The following is a 20,619-nucleotide window of genomic DNA, read 5'->3' as shown; positions in this document are numbered from 1 at the left end:
AACATTTCAAGTCACAGAAACTAATATTATTTAGTGGATTATGAACAAGCATGAATTAACAGTCAACAATAGTATAATTAACATTAAAATAGATTCATAAATAATTAATAAAAATACTGTTGTAGTTAGTTCAATTAATAAATTGAACATCATCATAAAGTGTTACCAAATAAATAAAATAATAAATATACTATCAATGCAATATTTTAATAAATAAAATATGTTTTCAAAAATATATTTATAAAATAATAATACAACTATAATATTTAATATAATTGTACACAATATATTTAATTATACATATCATATATAATTAACATAAATATAATATAATATAATCCTTCAATTGTTAAACAATAAATGGTTAGAATCTGCACTGAAAAATTGCTTAAATATTTTTTACTAGCTAGTAAACATCACAAATATTTTCACAGATTTATTTTTAAGACAAACTGAAATTTATTTTCTTGTAAATTTATATCTTTGTTTTATTGACACCCCCCCCCCCCCCCTATGATAATAAAAAGTTATCATGTTGTCTGTTAGCATGTCGCTAAGATAACGACGCAACACTCCAATACGCGTATTACCCATATACTGGTTATAATAGTGCACTTGTAACCAGCCCACATGGGGTTGGGTCAATAGTTAGTAAACACACTAGCGCCACAGACAGACAACCACTGAAACAATCAGCTGTGTGCCAGTAACTCTACTCCATGTGCCCTGCTAACACAGGCCAGCGCTAATTACAGCCTCATATTGACCCAACGGGGATCAGCCATAGACAGAGAGATTATTCGGAGAGAAGAATCAATAGAAGAGGAGAAAGAGACTGGCGAGACTTGAAGCCGCGGCTCCCTAAAAAAACTGCGTTAAACATAATGTGCTGATAATGTAGCTTCAGCTCACCTTCAGCATTGTTCTTATGCCTCGCGTCTCAATCGTAACCACATGCTGTGGAAGTAGTGGTCTGTGTCTACAGCCTCCAGCGCACTGATGTTTTATAATGCACTTTTCGCTACTGGACGCAGGCGTTTCCACTGGAGAACAGCTGGAGTGGTAATCGGCTGTGCTCTTTTACTTAAAATCACTCATGGCGGGGCTTTAAGAACCAATACCCACAATCCCCCGGGGGCCGAGCATCCAATGCTATGGTTTATCAGGTATGCGGAGAGACGTTTAACCCTTATCCACCAAACTGAGCTGGAGAAACCGGGCAACGTCTCTCTTAACCGGCCTACAAATAAGTCTTATGAGTTTTAAAGAATAGAATTAAATATCATATATAGAGAGAGAAAGAGAAAAATGCAAGGTCATGAATCGAACTCTGTTGTATAGACCCAAAAAGTGCTGAGCGTCTCTGAGGAAATGACTCTTCAAACCAGACACAGAGAGAGAAAAGTGACATTAAGATTCCTCAAACTGTGCTTGAGCGGGATGAAACAAGACAGGGACGAATTTGGAAATGGCAGTGCCAAAGCTGTGATAAAGAAATGGCTAATAAAAGGGGCTCTGCGGCGAGCAACTGGGTTTAGAACAGTCCAATTAAAATGGCGCGAGGAGCGGCAGAACAAACGCGGCTCGTCCTGCAGGGTAGCAGCCAATTAAAAGCGTCTGATCAAACGGGCATGGGCAGTAGTGAGATCATCCTCTCTGGTGCTCTGCAGTGCTAACGAGTTCCTGCGCTCAGAGTTTGAAGGAGGAAGGGTCACAGTGCAAACTCTGGAAGTGAAGGATGAGATTAGAGATGAGAAGAGGTGAAGAAAGCAAGACAAACTGAAAAAAAGATTGTGTTTGGATAGTTTTTGTGTTACCCCGCTCCGGGGTCAGACACAACAACCCAGTGTTTGGGTATTTTTTTTGTTACCCAGATCCTGGGTCAGACGTAACAACCCAGTGTTTGGGTAGTTTTTGTGTTACCCAGATCCTGGGTCAGACGTAACTACCCAGTGTTTGGGTAGTTTTTGTGTTACCCAGATCCTGGGTCAGACGTAACTACCCAGTGTTTGGGTAGTTTTTGTGTAACCCAGATCCTGGGTCAGACGTAACAACTCAGTGTTTGGGTAGTTTTTGTGTTTCCCAGATCCTGGGTCAGACATAACAATCCAGTGTTTGGGTAGTTTTTGTGTAACCCAGATCCTGGGTCAGACGTAACAACCCAGTGTTTGGGTAGTTTTTGTGTAACCCAGATCCTGGGTCAGACGTAACAACCCAGTGTTTGGGTAGTTTTTGTGTTACCCAGATCCTGGGTCAGACGTAACAACCCAGTGTTTGGGTAGTTTTTGTGTTACCCAGATCCTGGGTCAGACGTAACAACCCAGTGTTTGGGTAGTTTTTGTGTAACCCAGATCCTGGGTCAGACGTAACAACCCAGTGTTTGGGTAGTTTTTGTGTTACCCAGCTCCGGGGTCAGATGTAACAACCCAGAGTTTGGGTAGTTTTTGTGTTACCCAGATCCTGGGTCAGATATAACAACCTAGAGGTTGAGTTATTTATCGTGGGCTTTTTGCGACCTCAGAATAGTGCAGCTCCGTCAAATTAGTGCGTGTCTTCGGTAAAATACAGCTTTGTGTAAATGTTTTGTATCTATAAATATGTTATTGTTCTGTATATCATTTAATTTTATGCAAAGCAACATACAGGGGCGCGATGTGAGTCACCGGACAACAGAGACTGGTTTACTACACTTGAATTACTTCTAAATGTTTCATTTTAACTTCTAATATTTGTTAAACAAGCTTAAATGCATGTAATAAGTATTCAAAACTATATAAAATATGCTATTCTGTAAAATATGATAAAAAATAAAGGAATTATCATGCAAACCAGTGGTTGTGTGGAGTATATATATTTTTTAAGTTTAGAGGATTTAAGTTAATCCGTAAATATTAATTCATGTATGAAGTAAAATAATAAAAAAGCTAGTACTATATTGGTTAAAATAAAACTGGCCTCGTTGCCATCTTGGATGGACTTATTTTCCCACTGTTCATTCTGGGATTGCCTTATCCACAAAATAGGCATCATAGGCTAGCTCCTGCAAAAGCCTTCACATCTGGAGTTAGCCTACTATGAAACTATAAAAAAAGTATAAGGTTTTGGACGAGAGCTAATGTTTTGGAAAGGTGGTCTGACACCTTTGGATTTGAGTTGCACGATGCCAAACACGTCCAGCGTTACTGTTTTCATCTTTTGTTGGCCAGCACCCTGAACCCAGCATTCTCACAGCGTGAGCAGGGGCAAGTTAAGGCCAGACACACCTGAATGTGTAAAGAAGTGTGCAAACGTCTGACACCTCGCTGGGTGCGAGCAGATGGCCAAACCTGGGCTGCTGTTGCTGTTGGACTCTATGAAGTGCTAGCTCTGGGTCAGTGGTGGACAAGACTGCCAAGACGGGCTCAAAGCCAGGGTCAGAATGAAGAGGAAAACAGCGAGGCTTTAAGAGAAGAAAGCAGAGGAGGGGAAGAAAGGGTTCAACACCCGTAGTGACATAGAGGAGAAGCACCGACAGTTGCAGGTGTCTTATCCTTGGTTTTCTCCGAGACTCCTCCAAGGACTCTCAGAGGACTCGGTAGAAAAGCAGATGGCACATCTTAAGCATTCTGCTCACCGCTCTTGTGGGCAGCCAGAAGGCAGCTAAAAACAAACCTAAGCCCCTAGAAAGAGCACTGGCAGATTTACGGCAAAGCCTTGTCTCTGCCGCAGTCGGGCGGACACACCCTGAAGAAGAAGGCAAGGTGACTGAGTACTTAATGAAGTCACTAGCTTCACAAGTTGGCCAGGGACAAAATGAAAGGAGAGTTTGCTCGAGACCACAAATTGTGAGGATGATGGTGGACAGTTTAATTGATTTTGATTGAAGTCCACGCAGGTGTTCATGAGCCGAGGCACTCTCCTCTGGGAGCGCATGGACACATGTGCCGGCCTTTGTACAAGTGTGTGTGGGGCTTGCTCTTCTGATAAGGCTCGATGTAAATGTGGGCCCACAGCAGATGGGGATGAGAGAGCGAAGGGGGGGGGGGGGAGCAGTAGTTTTTTTCCCCCAGTGCTACAGCCTGTGTTCCTTCCTGAGCCGCATGGGTCTTGCCAAAGCCAGGATTTTCATGTAAAACTGGGCTGCCTACAAAAACCCTCGGCTTGGGTTCGGGCCCAGGAAGAAGCCTGCAAGCTGCCTGCTCCAGCGCTCGGCAATGACAAGGCAGATGGCTGGACCTATGCACGGGGAACAAACGAATAACTCAATGGTGAAGACGACAGAGGTTCTGCAACTGGCTAGGACAGATTTAGAGTTTCTGCAACTGTAATATTGGGTCACATTCAAGTTAACCAAAACTGGTTAGTTTGTCCACTGTAGGCCAGTGTTTCTCAACTCCAGTCCTCGGGCCTCACTTCTCAGAATGTTTTAGATGGCTCCCAATTCATCATACTAAGAAGCTGAAGAGATGAATCAGGTGTTTTAATTAGTGAGACATCTGAAGGATTCTTGTTGGTGGGTCCCTGGGGGGATGCGTAGTACAAACTTAAAGCAGGGGAATCCAATCCTGTTACCAGTAGGGTCGCCCTCTAGCAGCGTTCAGCTCCAAGCCTGATAAAACACACCAGAACCAACTAATCAAGTTCCTCGGGATCTGGCGTGATGACTCCGATAATAAATATTCAGAATGTTCCAATCCAATGTAATGGTGCCTGAATCATAATCATACACTATTCGTTCGTGGGCCAGAGGAGAACTGTGCGACTGAGCCTGCTTTCTCCCAAGGTTTTTTTTTCTCTCCATTCCGTCACTTGATGGAGTGTTGGTTCCGTGCCACTGTCGCCTTTGGCTTTTGGCTTGCTAAGTTGGGGACACTTAATATTCAACAATAATATTGATCTGCCTGCATTGGACACCTTTATATGAGAACTGAACTGAGCTGGAAGATGACATCACTGTTTTTTCCCAGAGCGGCTGTATATATAAATTAACTTTTTTTTTACAACAAAAATGAACCATAACTAAACTTTCTTAAGCTGGAACTATGATGCTATTTTCTTCTAGATCTGCTGTACAGCAGAAACAAACTTTGATGCATTATTTGCTTGTTATCCCTGTGAATCTGCTTTGAAACAATCTGTATTGTAAAAAGTGCTATATAAATAAAGGTCACTTGACTTGACTTGACATTACACTCTTGGGGAAAAAAAAGAAGGGAAAAAAAAGTTGTCACTGGTGTGGTTCCCATTCAAAAGGTACTAATATGTACCCTTTAGGGGTAAATAAGGTACAAAAGTGTATCTTTTAAAAGTGTACTGCCCTGGTGACAGCCTTTGAACCTTTTTTTCTGAGAGTGTAGAAACTTCTAGGCAGGAATTTGGCCCTCTAGAAGCAAGAATTACTGTCAACCCATATGAGTGTACTCTTACCTCTAATGATCGACAGCGTAGCTTGGACACTGTCTTCGCCTTCGCTGTTCTCCGCCACACACTCGTAGATGTTCTCGTCTCGAGGCGCCCGGAGAGGCTGGATCCTCAGGACGGCCCCCGCACCTTCGTCAAACTCTATCGTCTGTGTGAGAGGGACAAAGAGTGGGTTCAGAATATTTCATTGAAAAGCGTCATGGTAAATGTCATTAACAATTGCCTTGTGGTTAAAGAGACAAAAAGGCCATGAATTCAATTCCAGAACTGGAGCATTACCGATCCTAAGTGCCCAAAAGCAAGGCGTTTAATTCCTGGTTGCTCTAGTCTTGGTAAATGACACATAACTTCCTAATTGAAAAGTTTTGGTGCTGGTGTTCTCGCTTCCTTGGTCAACCAGCATCCCTAACTTTTAACATAACCCTGACTCATTTCAGGTTAATTCTGATAAAAATTGTTGTGCTTCTATTTTTAGGCTCCTGTAACATCTATATGTTGCTGCGAGCTCAAATTATGCAAGAGAGTTAATTAGGCTCCTGCGGTGCTTTCGCATTTGATGTCATTGTAGCGAAACAGTCGCACGAATCAATAGGGAATGACAAAGAGGAACGAGGCTCTTTGTAAGCCAGTGGCAAAACTCTCTTCGTTTCTTTTTTTTTTTGTGTGTGTGTGAGAGTTTTCGAGGCTAGGATAATGAGAAGCAGCCCAGTGATGGCACACTGTCCTAAGTGTGTGTAGATCAATATCAAAGCAAAGCCTTCGGGGGAAACAAATTAATTCAAACCCCTCACAAAATGACTTTTAAACTCAACGAAGATGATAATTTGAGCCCGAGTTGAGCGTACTCTTGGGTTTGCACCAACGAGTGGATCGGAAACGCCAACGCATTTTTTGTGTTGATCTTTTTTTGAGGGAAGTTTTTCATCTTTGTTGAATAGTGACAGAATGGTTAAACTCAGAGCTAGTTTTAATTAAGAAACACTAAACATCGATCAAGACACTACAGATGCCAGCTGTGTTATGATAAAAGAACACAGCAAACAAGCAAGGAAAATAAGACGTAGTAGCTCTGCTAAATATCCACAGAAGCTAAGCTGTGTGCTTCATAAACACTTGAGAACTAACCCAAAAACAGTTCCAGATGCTTTTAATGGCATTTTGCGAGTAATACTACTGGAATGGTTGATTATTTCATTGATATGTTTGCCCCTTAACGTACTAGCATGCTAAGTCTTACCTCGATGCGTTGAGAGTTCACCCTCTTCCCTTTCTTGTTCCAGGTTACTCTTGGCTTGGGGTCACCTGCGGCTTGGCAAACGAAGGACACAACACCCCCGGACACGCCAATCATGTTTTGAGGTCTTTTTGTAAACTGTGGTGCAGCTAAACAAGAAAAAAAGCAAAATACTATTAGCATTTCGTTTTAATGGAATACTCGCTTACTATTTACAATACTGCCTTCTATATTTGGTCAGAAATAGCATTTGAAACAATACGCTAAACAGAGGTATGCTACATTGTTTTCAAATAACCTCACCATGTTGAATGTTCTAATTAGCATGTAACAACTACAGTGCCCTCCACAATTATTGAACCCCCTGGTAAATATGATCAAAATTGGCTGTAAAAAATAAATCTGCATCGATTATCCTTGTGATCTTTCATTCAAAAAATGTGCAAAATTCTAACCTTTCATTGAAGTAAAAGAATTGAAAGTGGGGGGAAAATCACATTATGAAATAAATGTTTTTCTCCAAAACATGTTGGCCACAATTATTGAAACCCCTAGAATTTTTTACGAGTAAAATATCTCTGAAGTATATTCCCATTAATATTTACCTTTTTTAGTACACCAGGGTGACTAGGAACATGAAACTGTCCAGCTATGACTTCGTGTTTCACAGGAGTTTAAATATGAGGAAACACAAAGGCCAAATCCCCTTAATCATCCATCACAATGAGTAAAACCACAGAATACAGTTCTGATGCGTAGCAAAAGATTGTTGAGCATCACAAACTAGAAAGTGGCTGTAAGACAATAGCTAAAGAATTGAAAATCCCCATTTTGACCATCAGGGCAATAATTAAGAAGTTATAACCAACTAAAGATGTTATGAATCTGCCAGGAAAAGGACGTGTGTCTATACTGTCTTAATGCACGGCGAGTATGAAAGTTTGAGTGGCCAAAGACTCTCCAAGGATCACAGATGGAGAATTGCAGAGATTAGTTGAGTCTAAGGGTCAGAAAGCCTAAAAAAAAAATTATCAAACAACCCCTACATCCCCACATGTTGTTTGGGAGGGTTTAAAAAAAAACCTCCTCGCTCATCCAAAAACAAATTCCAGCAAATTTAATTGTCAGACACGACTGGATCTTCAAACAACACAGGGTTCTGTGGTCAGATGAGACTAAAACAGAGCTTTTTGGCAGCAAACACACTAGATGGGTTTGGTGAACACAAGGATAAAAAGTACCCCATGTGTACAATTTAATATACCATTGGATCTTTAATGTTGTGGGCATATTTTTCTGCTGGAGGTCCTGGACTTCTTGTTCAGATACATGGCATTGTGGATTCTATCAAATATCAACAGATAAAAAATCAAAACCTGACGCCTTCTGCTAGAAATCTTATAATGGGCCGTGGTTGGATCTTCCATCAGGACAACGATCCAAAACAAACATCAAAATCAAAACAAAAATTTGTTGTGGAGCACAAAATGAAGCTTCTGCCATGACCGTCTCAGTCCCCTGACCTGATGAGTGGGCTGAACTGAAGAGGAGAAGCACCAACATGGATCTGGGAATCTGAAGGATCTGGAGAGATTCTGTGTGGAGGAATGGTCTCTGATCTCTTGTCAGTTATTCTCCAAACTCATCAGGCATTATAGGAGAAAACTCAGAGCTGTTATCTTGGCAAAAGGAGATTGCAAAAAGTATTTAATAAAAGGGTTTCAATAATTGTGGCCAACGTGTTTTGGAGAAAAACATTTATTTCATAATGTGATTTTCCCCCCACTTTCAATTCTTTTACTTCAATGAAAGGTTAGAATTTTGCACATTTTTTGAATGAAAGATCACAAGGATAATCGATGCAGATTTATTTTTTACAGCCAATTTTGATCATATTTACAAGGGGGTTCAATAATTGTGGAGGGCACTGTATGTACAAAAAAATGAGTCAAGAAAGAGAAAAATGATAGCTGATATTACTTCCTGTTCACACCGGAAATGGTAAGTCAAGATGAACACATTGCATTTTGGGAAAAACATTTACATTGTTAGCATGTCAGACATTCAGTGTATACAAAAAATGTCCATACTATGCATACTGCAGAAACAGTAAGAGTTGCATGCTGCAACAAGGCCACTGTAACAGCAAATCAATTCAATTAAATAGCAGAGTGATTGAACACACACCCACATACATGCAATTTAACAGTTCCTCAAAGTGCATTCGACCATAAAACAGCGAGTGAGAGGACTAGTACTGAAGTGGGCTAGAGACCCGTTCCGCTGTGACAGAAATGTTGGGGAGAAACCAAGGCGGCCGTGCGGCGGCGCCAATGGAAAGTGCCTGTGTTTCAGCACGCCGGTAATTACACCACAGAAAATAAGCACGTCGACGCCATTGTGAATAATTTATTGGTCAATGAATAATAAAGTACCTGTGTTTCTGCCATGATTTGAAAGCCCCTTGTCAGGTGAAGCATCCAAAACCCCGAGCACGTTTGGTATAGGACACGCCAGCTGTAAGCTAATGATATCCAGGAGATGGTTGGGGCTGACAGTCGGTAACAATGGATCATCCTGCCTTCCTGTCGTGACCTAGCGATTCTAGCTTGTGGAGACCAGGGGCTGTCATTCTGTCTACCATTACTGCTTATTCTTTGTAGATTACGCTAGTTTTGGAAAATAAAACTGTGTGATTTTTTTTTTCATCAGAACCCAGCACAGTTTGTTCCCAGCTCATCAAATTATCATGCCATCTACCTCGATTCTTCTTGGTGGGCCTCCGCCGGCGCTCGCTTTTTTCTCTCGGCGGGGCAGTAGGTCAAGCTTGACACAACAAGACATGAGAAGAGGCTCTCTAGGGGAACATGCTAAAATCCAGAAAGCGTGCAGATATGAGGAGATGATCAAACGGTCAGGCAAGCACGGCAAATTAATTATTAACCGCCCGTGGGCAGGCAGGCAGGCGAGCCCCTGAATCTCCGGGTGCGGATAAACACACTTGAACCGTTGAAATTCCAGAGAGCGGAGAGGATGATGCCCGAGGTCTTTCTGTCTAATTATGAAGTTAAGAAAGTTCAACTTTCACAGCGCAAACACACACAGGTTTACTAATTTAGTTGGTATGAGTCATAATTATTTAGTAGAGCAAAAACAAAAACAAAAAAACAACAAACTTCTTACACCAGTGCTGCTCGATTCTGGCAATTGAGAATCATGATTTTTTTGTTTCAAATAGAGATCATGATTCTCCCACAATTCTAAACAGACGGCTAAACTAACTAAAGTTTCTGACAAATGTTAATTGCTGCAGTCTATTTAAAATGTTTAATGAATCTAATTTTTTTTTTTTTTTTAATTAGTTTGAGTGAATGATTCAATAGCCGCTTTCCGACCAAGTAGTTACAGGAACTTAGTTATAGGAACTGTCCACTTCTAAACAGTTCTAAGAACTACTCTCCCCCAAACTCGGTTTTGCTGATTGCGTTCGCACTGGCCAAGTGGCCATAGGAACTGGTAGGAGGGGTAAGGGAGTGACGCAAGCACGGCGACTTTTATTTTGACGGCGCGACGGACCTTTATTTTGGCGGCGCTGAGAACGCCAGAGCAAACAATGCTCACATTCTCTGTGTTCATTAGTTAGCAATCTGTCTACCAGTACTGTTTAATATCTTATTAGATAAAACTGTTATAGAAAGTAGACAGTATATGAAAAAAAGGTTATTAGCCTATGCCGTGTGGTTGATGTCCAGTGTTGCTAGCTGGGCAGATAAACATAATCATGTTTGGCTTGGTCCCCTCAAAGTTGCGTTGGATGTTCTCTTCAGCATAAAGGTTTAGAGACCCATCTATCACTGTTTTCCATGTTTGTATAGTTAGTTTATGGAGTAAATATATAGGCTATAATCTGTGTGTTTACATATAGCTGTTTTAAAAATGGCGGGTGCTGGTGTTCCACGTGCGTTCGGTCAATCAGCGTACACTAACGTCACGAGTAGTTCCTATAGTGCTGGTTTAGACCCTACTCTGAAGTAGGACCTAAATTAGTTCCTCCAAATGCAGTTCCTAGAACTAAAATCGTTCCTAGTTCCTGCGGTGCGAACACGCCGACATCCGGGTACTTTAGCCAATAGTTCTAGGAACTGTGAAAAGGTTCCTCCGGTCGGAAAGCGGCTAATGACACACTCGTAGATAGGCTACTTCCCTTGTTTCATTACTCGATGAATCCGCGTTTTTGAACAAATCTCTTGAATGAACAGTCACTTGTCGCCACCTACTGGTGTAATGATGTAATGATACAACCGTTATTTGAAACACGGTTACTTTCAAAAGGTGATTTGCTCTATTTTGATCACTACCGTAGACATCGGTGTTTATACACGAACTATAAACTTTTATCCCAGTTCTTCTATGCTAATATGATGACACAGAAAAAACAACACTGTGTCAGACATCCCACCACTCCCAGGAGAGTCCAGGAGTCTCCAGCATATTGATAGCGGCTCCCTGACGTCCGCAAATTATATACCAATATCGCAGAAATTGAGCGAGTGAAAGAGAACGCCTGATATCAAGATGTGTTTCCGGTGAACCGTTCACAAGCCGTATTATCACACTTTTTAAATACGTTTTCATGCGTTCGTAATTTCTGGAGACCCTCGTCTCTCCTTTGTCTACCTCACCGCAACTACATCACTTTCACTTTCGTCCAATGAATACTCTTGAATGAACGAACCCGTGACAGGTGTCCTACGAAGAAAAAAATGTCGGAAATGAGTTGCAGGGTCTGCTGTGTGGTTGACTATATAAAAAAAAGTCTGTTTGTGAAGCTATACATGACAACTACTCTCTCTGGATCAAACGCAGATCTGAATGTTCGCTGTGATTTTGTCAAAGGTTTAATAGACACAGCCGAATCATTGTCATTTAGGAATGAGATCGCTATATTTGAACGATTAATCGCGCAGCTCCACTACAAGACGAAGGTCATAAAAACCACCCGTGAGTGATGGATTGACTAGCTCGCTATGGTTTAACCTCTGCTGTGTATCCTCTCTGTTCAGTGTCTGTGTAGCCCGAGGTCACACATTCCCGCCGGCTGGGTATCGATGCTTTACCCACGAGCGTTAGCGGCCACATGCGACGGCCTACAGCGCAGTCAGTTATGGATTTTCTGACAGAGAGCTTGAGAGTGTAATAGAGAAGCTTTGACGAGCTGAGACTTCACGAGACAAAGAGGATCACTCACACAATTAACCTTTCCACTGGCCGACACTATGAAGGAGAAATAATTCCATATGTTTTCATTTTCCTGACAGCACCAAGCACAGATGTGCCAAACAAATGGTGATATACATACATATATATTATTTATTTTCATGTTGTGTGCAAGGACATGCTTTATCTCCTTTCAGACTCTTTTTCTCGCGTTAAGAAACGCTTATAATAACATGATTCTGTCGCCTCCATTTGGCGAGTCACCTATAACGGGAGGCTCGGGGTGACGGATGACTAACCACAATCATCGGAGGAAAAAAAAGAAACCTTCCCAAGCTTATAAAAAAACAGCTCCATTATGCTGAGAATTAGAAAAATGCAGGCGCAAAAAAAATGTCAGCCCATCAGGGGCGTTTTAGGAAAGGGGAGAGAGCATCACTTGACGCCCATCTTGTTTAAAATAGCCACCTTTCAACCACTGATTGAGGCTTATCTAAAAGGGTAAAAAGGCACATTTCGGTATCATACGTACTTTACCTCTGAAAAAGGCAATTACGGGGATCCCAGTGCCGGATAATGTCCTAAGTGGCTGTAATTTGGGAAATCAATGTGAGCAACATGTTCCGGCCAAAACATCTGTAATGTTTGGACTCTAAACCAACATCTACATACGAGCCAAGCACCTGCTCTTAAAATAACAAGACCGGGGTTCGACACTAACATTATGGAAAGTGCGTTTGCCTAGATGTGAAGAAGATCTTTAGATTCATAGCAAACCACAAAAAAAGTTCTTGTAGACTTAACTGAAAGTCTTTGTGACGCTAAAACGGGTAAAACTAGGAGAGAAAGTCCTGGTGAGAGGAAAAGGACTGCCGCAGGTTTAGCTTCGCCTGCTTGAACACAGAGATTTGTGGCCGTGTGCTCGACTGACTTCAGACCGGCCGCGGTTCGTCCTCCCAATTGGACTCTCTCTCTCTCTCCTTCTCTCTCCGGCCACACGAGGCCAACACGCCTATCGGTCAGCAGATCTGACTTCAGACATCGCCATAGAAACACGCGAGACGGGCGTTTTTTAACTAGCTAATCGACTGCAGTGAGGCTTCATCAGAAGATGCAGAAGACTAAAAGTCCCAACCAGGAGAGAGCATGTGGAGGAACGATAAAGGGACGGAGGGGGAAACACACGATATAAATATCTGGTTATGTGGCATAATGCAGAGCATTACTCAGAAACGCAGTTGTGGAGCATCTGTGAGCAACTAAATCGACTCAGAAATGATTTCTAGACAGATGGCAGTAAAGGTCGAATGTGATTTCTGTGCAGATGTTTTCATGAGGTCATCATTAACCCTAAGCGGGTCATTTAGGTCTTTAACAGGCGAGCATGACAGAGCCATTCGGGACTAACACGCCGGTTTCTATAAGATAATGTCTTAACATATAACATATTACATGACATAACATCAAGCCTTGAAATGACATAACATATAACAACATAGAACAAATAACATGACACATAACAACATATAACAAATAACATGACATAACATCATAACATGACATAGAACAACATAAAATACAACAACATAACATAACAACATATAACATGACATAACATCATAACATGACCTTACATGACACATAACATAACATAACATAACATAACATAACATAACATAACATAACATAACATAACATAACATAACATAACATAACATAACATAACGACATAAAATGTTACATAACATGTAACAAACACAAATTGCACCAGATTCTTTAATACAACGGCTTTTCGGTTTTAATAATACGATAAAATAATAAAAATGATTCTAATAATAAAATCAGAATTGATACCTCCTGAACATTGCCATTTGTGTTGCATGCACCAGTTTCTTTAATACAATGAGTTTTCAGCCTTAAAAGTAATAAAATAATAATAATAATAATAATAATAATAAATTATTTATTAATAAAAACAATTAAGATCTGCACCATTTTAAAATAAATAAATAAATAAATAAATAAATAAATAAATAAATAAATAAATAAAGCCATATTAAAGCTCTCAATTATTGAATGAGATTTAGTGGTTTACTTTTTCTTCTCATAATGATCAGCTCACTCCATCTCTTATTTTTAATCTGCATGTCAAACATTGTCTCGTGTGTCTATTTAGATTTCTGTTATAAAGGAGAAAAAAAAAAAAAAAAAGGACTTAACCGAACAAAAGCTTATAAAGATATGCAAACAACAGGAAGTCACTTGTTTGGTCCCGCTGTGCTTGTCCTCTTCCCACAATTCTCCTGTCATATTACTACAATTACCGCTGATTATGATACTTCAAGCCGACCCCTAATGAGCCGCTGTTTTCTGCAGGAGTCTGGATAAGAAAATCTTTAGCAGGTGTGGGGTGAGCAAGTCAAAGTCTACCGAGAGCTTTAGGAAATTAACTTTAACAATAAGGCCAATTTTGCAACTGAGACGAGGAGGAAATTGCAACAATCTACAGTGATTTGCGGCGTCCTCGGGCGATTGGTACTTGTTGACAGGCCTCGTAAAAACGGACACCTGCGATCGCTCGAGGGTTGAAGACCTCGGAGTGGACTGTGGGAATCTCACAAAACAAAAAAGGTCTTACTTTGCAATGAGATCATGATAAAACTATAAAAGACAGATGTGAACGAGCCAGCTGGATGTGCGCTAAAACACAAATACTGCTGAAGAAATGTAAGCGCCACAAACATCATCGTGTCAGTCAGGCTTGAATTCAATGGCTGACCGCTTTTAATTGTCGCCGTGACATCAATTATGCAAATGAGAACAATAAACAAACTAAAACGTCTGGGGTTTGATCAAAAACACAAACAAAATCATCAAATATCCACCTCAGTACTTGCAATACTGTCTTGATTAACTGTTTAAGCAGAAATAAACTGAATTTGATCGTGGAGCCACAAAGAAAGGCTTTTCAATCTATTGAGTCTGATGGGACTCTGGTAAAGGGCTCAGTCGCTGATGCTGGATCACAGAGGTGACACGCAATAATCATTTTTGACATTCAGCAAATCCGAGCCAGCTAAACTGCTTCATGATTAATCTGAGCTGTTCAGGGAAAGTGTGTGTGCGAGTGTAATATCCAGCAGGTGGAGGTGACGCGATCCACGAGGCGCCATCTGCTGGTCAAGCGTCTACTGGAGGATTTTAAAGAGATGAAAATGCTGTCATCTACACACACTCATGTCTATTGTCTTCTGCGGAACATGAAAGAAGATATTTTGACGGATGTTCAAGCCACTCTTTTCCATACAACGGAAGCGTAGCCTATAGTGATCAGGAGCTTTTAAGCGCCAAAAAGAACCAAAAAGTGACCATAATAGTAAAAAAAAGTCTAAATTTATTTGAATAGCACATTTAAAAGCAGCAGAGTTGCACCAAATGACTGTATTCCAAGTCTCCAGAAGTCATGCGATAGATTTGCATGAGAAATGGACAGAAATGTAAGTCCTTTACTTCGAAAGTCTACTATCTCAATTGTACTTTTGCATACTTTTGACACATGAATTAGTGTCCAACTTAGAGCGCCGGCGTATTTAATTATTACAATATTTGCATGATTATTTGCAGAAGCTAATAATCAGTTGTACTTTAGTTGTACTTTATTGTCCAGCCTTGGCTGAAAATTGGTCTTTGGCCTCGCTATACATACAGCAATGTCAACACAATCAAATAAATAACTTAAAGTCCCCCTGTTGTCAATCATTTTATTCCTTAAAACTCATCTTTAATCAACAAAATGATTTTTTTTGTTTTCCTTGAACAAAAATTCTTCATGCCTCTAAATAGCTTGAGTGTAACTCGACACCCTTGCCTCATTTAGTATGCGCGGTTCTATGAATACGCAAATGAGCCCCGCCTCCACTCACTCACTCAGCTCAGAGATCCACTGGTTGACGATCACACGTTGATCTGATTGGTTACAAGGTAGTTTGTGACGTCAGAAACACCAGCGATTTCAAAGCGTGTTTTTGAGACTGTCTTTGGTTCACTGCAGTTTTAAGGAGGAAATACTCAGCAATGCTGTCGACTTATGAATTTACACATGCTTTGACTTAAAGCAGATTAAAAACACCACATAGACACATAAACAACATTAAAAGCTTGGTTTTCAACACAAGGAAAACTGTGTTGAAACGCTGTGAATGAGTGGAGGCGGGGCTCATTTGCATATTCATAGAACCACGTATACTAAATGAGGCAAGGGTGTCGAGTTACATTCAAGCTATTTTAAGGCATGAATACTTTATTTTAAGGGAAAAAACATTTAAATATGTAATTTTGGTGATCAAGGATGAGTTTTAAGGGATACAATTATTGACCACAGGGGGACTTTAATTACTGGATGAATCAGTGTTTTTGAACAAATCTCTTGAATGAATGATTCAATTACGTACATTTTAAGCCACTTGTCGCCACCTAGTGGTGTAACGATGTAATTGATACAATTGTTGTTTGAAGCGCCAAATTACTTTCAGCGGGTCAGTGCAGATCTGAATGTTCTGGTGGGATTCTGTCAAAGGTTTAACGGACAAATCATTGGCATTTAGTAATGGGAGATTGAATCGAGATTGCGATCTCTTAATGATTCAGCTCTAAACACGAGTCATACAGACAACTTTTACTGTGCTTTTTTGTTGTTTCTTGAGCTTGATATGGCCTAGTCACAATTCTTGGAAAAGAGCAGCACGAACATTCGTCGAAACGTCTACTTTGTTGCTCTACGAAAGAACGCCATGAGGGCGAGTAAACGGTGGCGGGGTTTATTTTCCCTTTAACAACTAACCTGAGCTTGGTATGGATGATTAAACATAATCATCAATATAATTTGTTGGATAGATGATAGATAAATAATTGACCTGATCACCTTTTTATCACCTCGAGTGGTGAAAACCTGAGATTTACTTCAGCCATGGAGCTGCGTTGGGGAGGTTAAACCTGAGCACTGTACAAGCCAGGTAATGAGGGAGATTCGGGGCCTTTTAGCTGATAACTTTAAAGAGACAAGGCGAAGGCGGGGGTTCTTTCCCTCAGGGGACTGAAATCTCTCACTTGGAAGCTTCAAAGGAAAAATAAATTATTGAAATCGCTCTCGTCACTTTCTGCCCGAGTCAATCAAAGCGGAGGGGATCTGGCAAGGGCGCAGGCTGCATGCAGACACTTAAGGAGATTGCTAAACGCTACAGCGTCCCGTGGCACGCCGTCTCCCGAAATATCACGGCGGAGCGAGCATCGCTCTGAGGAACGACAACAAACATGCCTGTGGTGGGATTGCTAATGTGTGACCCTGGACCACGAAACCAGTCACGAGTCACACTGGTATATCTGTGGCAATAGCCAACAATACACTGTATGGGTCAAAATTATCGTTTTTTCTTTTATTCCAAAAATCATTAGGATATTAAGTAAAGATCATGTTCCATTAAGATAATTTGTAAATTTCCTACCGTAAATATATAAAACATTAATTTTTGTGAGTGAGTGCAGCACAATCGCCAACATAAATGCACAACTTTAAAGGAGATTTTCTCAATGTTTCGATTTTTTTGCACCCTCAGATTCCAGATCTTCAATAGTTGTATCTCGGCCAAATATTGTCCTATCCTAACTAACCACACATCACTGGAAAGCTTATTTATTCAGCTTTTAGATAATGTATACATCTCAATTGCAAAAAATGTACCCGTATGACTGGTTTTGTGGTCCAGGGTCACATATAGCAATGGCCACAGGAAATCATAGTAACTGGACATGGAGGAATAACACGAGCCTGTGTTCTTGAGCATTGTGCAGATTGTGGTGTACAGTTTCGACACGGGATATTTGGGTCCGGTCGACGCGGCGCTGGACAGGGTGTCTCTGGACGCTGGAGGTTTTCAGGGGCCGAGAGGCTCAGAGTGGGTGTTGTGTGGTCAGACGGAGGCGCACCCAGGCCGATCCGACTGTTTTTAGAGCTCGAGTGGAGGATTGTGGGAAAACGGACCCCCGTCTGACGCCTCGTCCCAGAGTGAAGGATACGGACTAATAAGCGGGTTGATGTAATGCTGATACGTACCAATCAAGAGTCTGGACACACTGTACTAAAACTGTTTCTTATATAGTGAGGATGGAGACAGTGTGTGCGCGTGTGTGTGTGTGTGTGTGTGTGTGAGTGTGTGTCTGTAAGAGAGTGCGTGTGTTTGTGTGTGAGATTGTGTGTGTGTGTGAGTATGTGCGTGAGTGTGTGTCTGTGAGAGAGTGTATGTGAGTGTGTGTTTGTGTGTCTGTGTGTGTGTGAGGTGTGTGTGTGTGTGTGTGAGTGTGCGTGCGTGGGAGTTTGTATGTGTGCGTGAGCGTGTGTGCTAGCGTGAGTGTGTGTGTGAGTTGTGTGTGTGTGTGAGATTGTATGTGTGTGTGTGAGAGTATGTGTGTGAGTTTGTGTCTGTGAGAGAGTGTGTGTGTGAGAGTATGTGTGTGTGTCTGTGTCTGTAAGAGAGTGTGTGTGACTGTGTGTGATATTGTATGTGTGTGTGCGTTTGTGTCTGTGAGAGAGTGTGTGTGAGTGTGTGCCTGTGTGTGATATTGTATGTGTGTGTGAGAGTGTGTCTGTGAGAGAGTGTGTGTTTTTGTGTGTGAGATTGTGTGTGTGTGTGTGAGTATGTGTGTGTGAGTGTGTGTCTGTGAGAGAGTGTGTGTGAGTGTATATGTGTCTGTGAGAGAGTGTATGTGAGTGTGTGTGTGCATGCGAGTGTGAGTGTGCGTGCGTGAGAGTTTGTATCTGTGCGTGAGCGTGTATGTGTATGTGAGTGTGTGTGTGAGTTGTGTGTGTGTGTGTGTGTGAGAGAGGTGTGCTTGTGAGGTGTGTGTGTGAGATGTGTGTGCGCGTGTGAGATGTGTGTGTGTGTGTGTGTGTGTGTGTGAGGTGTGTGTCTGTGTATGTATGTATGTGTGCGTGAGGTGTGTGTGTGTGTGTGTGTGTGTGTGCGTGTGTGTGTGTGCGTATACTCATAAGCTAATTGTGTAAATGTAAAGCCACTGGACTTTCTGCACAGACACACACACACTCACACACACACAAAAACAAGCCCCCAGCTTTATTACCACAGGCCAGATTTATTCACAGCCCTTTTTTCTTTTTGATTAAAAACGTCTCCTCCACATGTTGATTTATGAGCACAAGAGCGAGCCGAGGGAGGCGGTGAGGATGACATCATGCAGTTGGCAACCTCTCGCAGAGGTGACATCCACTCGCTTTGTGTCTGTGTCGAAATAAAAGCCTGTGTGTGTGTGGTTCAGCTGAACGACAAAACCACCTCAGTCATGTGCACATCACCTTACACAGGGGCTTATGAGAACAAAAGTGATTTAAAGTCAGTATGCGACCCAATTTACGTCCGTAATTGATGCATTTCAGAGTGAATGAGATATTAAGAAGAAAAAAAGTACAGAAATTGATTAATATATCAGTGTTGGGAGCTGTTAACTACCAGCAATGCTCCTAGCTTAACTACGCAATAAAAATGTTATGAAGTTGCAAATAAAACATCATTATTTTAATTGGTCTACTTCAACATTTTGTTTAATTTGATGTGTTACTTGCCATTTTTTTTCTAATGGTTTGCTAGATTTACTAGCAATTTCTACTTTTTAACACCAATTTTTTTCAGTGTACATACAAGCGACGTATTCCCAATTAGAAGTGATGTAGAGTAAAAAAAACACTACTTTGCTGTTTTTATGTCACATTGTATTGCACACGTAGCTTTAGCATCATGCTAGCTGATGCAACAATCAAAACGGCTAACTCTCATTAGGAAATCCAATTAATTTTAGTGAATCACAAAAATAGTTGATGTAATTGAATTAGTTAAACAAATATATAGTTTTGTAACTGTGCAAATGTCGCTAACTCTTAAATTTTTGCATTTAAGTGCCAAAATAAGTAGCTTGACCGTTCCTAAACTCTCATACGAAGCATTAGGAGGTCTAATAGTGAATAGCTAAAACAGTTAATTTAAACGAATCAGTTATTTTTATTTGTAACTTAAAGTGCTAACTGCTAACTTTTAGCATGTAAGTGCTAACGTCTTTTCCAAAACAGCATCTTAACTCTAGCGTACCGACTTTCAATTTGCAGTAAACTTCACAGATGAGTTTCAAAGCTTCTCCAAAACTGAAAATGACACGAGAACAACAACAAAATGTCCCCCGCTTAGCCGGCTGTGCTGCGCGACAACCTGTCAAGACAGTAATTAGCGATCAGAGCCTGTGAGAGCACAGCAGACGGCACCGCAGCCAATCAGACGGCGCCGTGCAGAGGCTTTCGGTGGCTGGGGGTTTTGAGGGGGGATTGAGTGATTAGTGCTCTGGGACCATGTGCACTGCCTAGTAAACATCTGAATCACAGCGACCCGCACACAGACTCAAGACAAACACCAGGAGCAATTTTGAGGGTGTCACCATTAAAAAACAAAGACTGATAGTGAGTGATTACATCCCCTACGATTATAAGAAGAAAGGCATTGCATGTTAAAGAAAAAAAACCACACACGTCTCCGAGCGCTGTACCAAGTACCACTTGCAGTCTGTGAGGTAAACTAAACGCTATTGGCTATTTGAAAAGGGGGAGGAGCCATTCAATATGTCCCGCCTTAGCTTCCTGTTTCAGTGGAAATTACATCAACGCGTCAAATAAAGCTGCGCGTTCCAAGGCACTTCAGTGGGCCTTTAACTAC

General features: G+C 41.2%; 1 protein-coding gene across 42 annotated transcripts in view; it reads right to left on the bottom strand.

Moving 5' to 3' along the window:
* ptprsa (protein tyrosine phosphatase receptor type Sa) overlaps positions 1-20,619 on the bottom strand; it is a 212,707-nt gene that overhangs the window by 99,483 nt on the left and 92,605 nt on the right. For all 42 annotated transcript variants that reach the window (XM_079890978.1, XM_079891018.1, XM_079890986.1 and 39 more), the window contains 2 exons: positions 6,638-6,783; positions 5,407-5,548 (listed from right to left, as the gene is read on the bottom strand). In XM_079890978.1, the coding sequence (XP_079747104.1) occupies positions 5,407-5,548; positions 6,638-6,783 (288 nt within the window). The remainder of the gene's footprint in view (positions 1-5,406; positions 5,549-6,637; positions 6,784-20,619) is intronic.

Source organism: Squalius cephalus (assembly GCF_949319135.1).
Source record: "Squalius cephalus genome assembly, chromosome: 13".
Lineage (NCBI taxonomy): Eukaryota > Metazoa > Chordata > Actinopteri > Cypriniformes > Leuciscidae > Squalius > Squalius cephalus.
The sequence above is the reverse complement of the archived record's forward strand: the minus strand, read 5'-3'. Positions and strand labels throughout refer to the sequence as shown.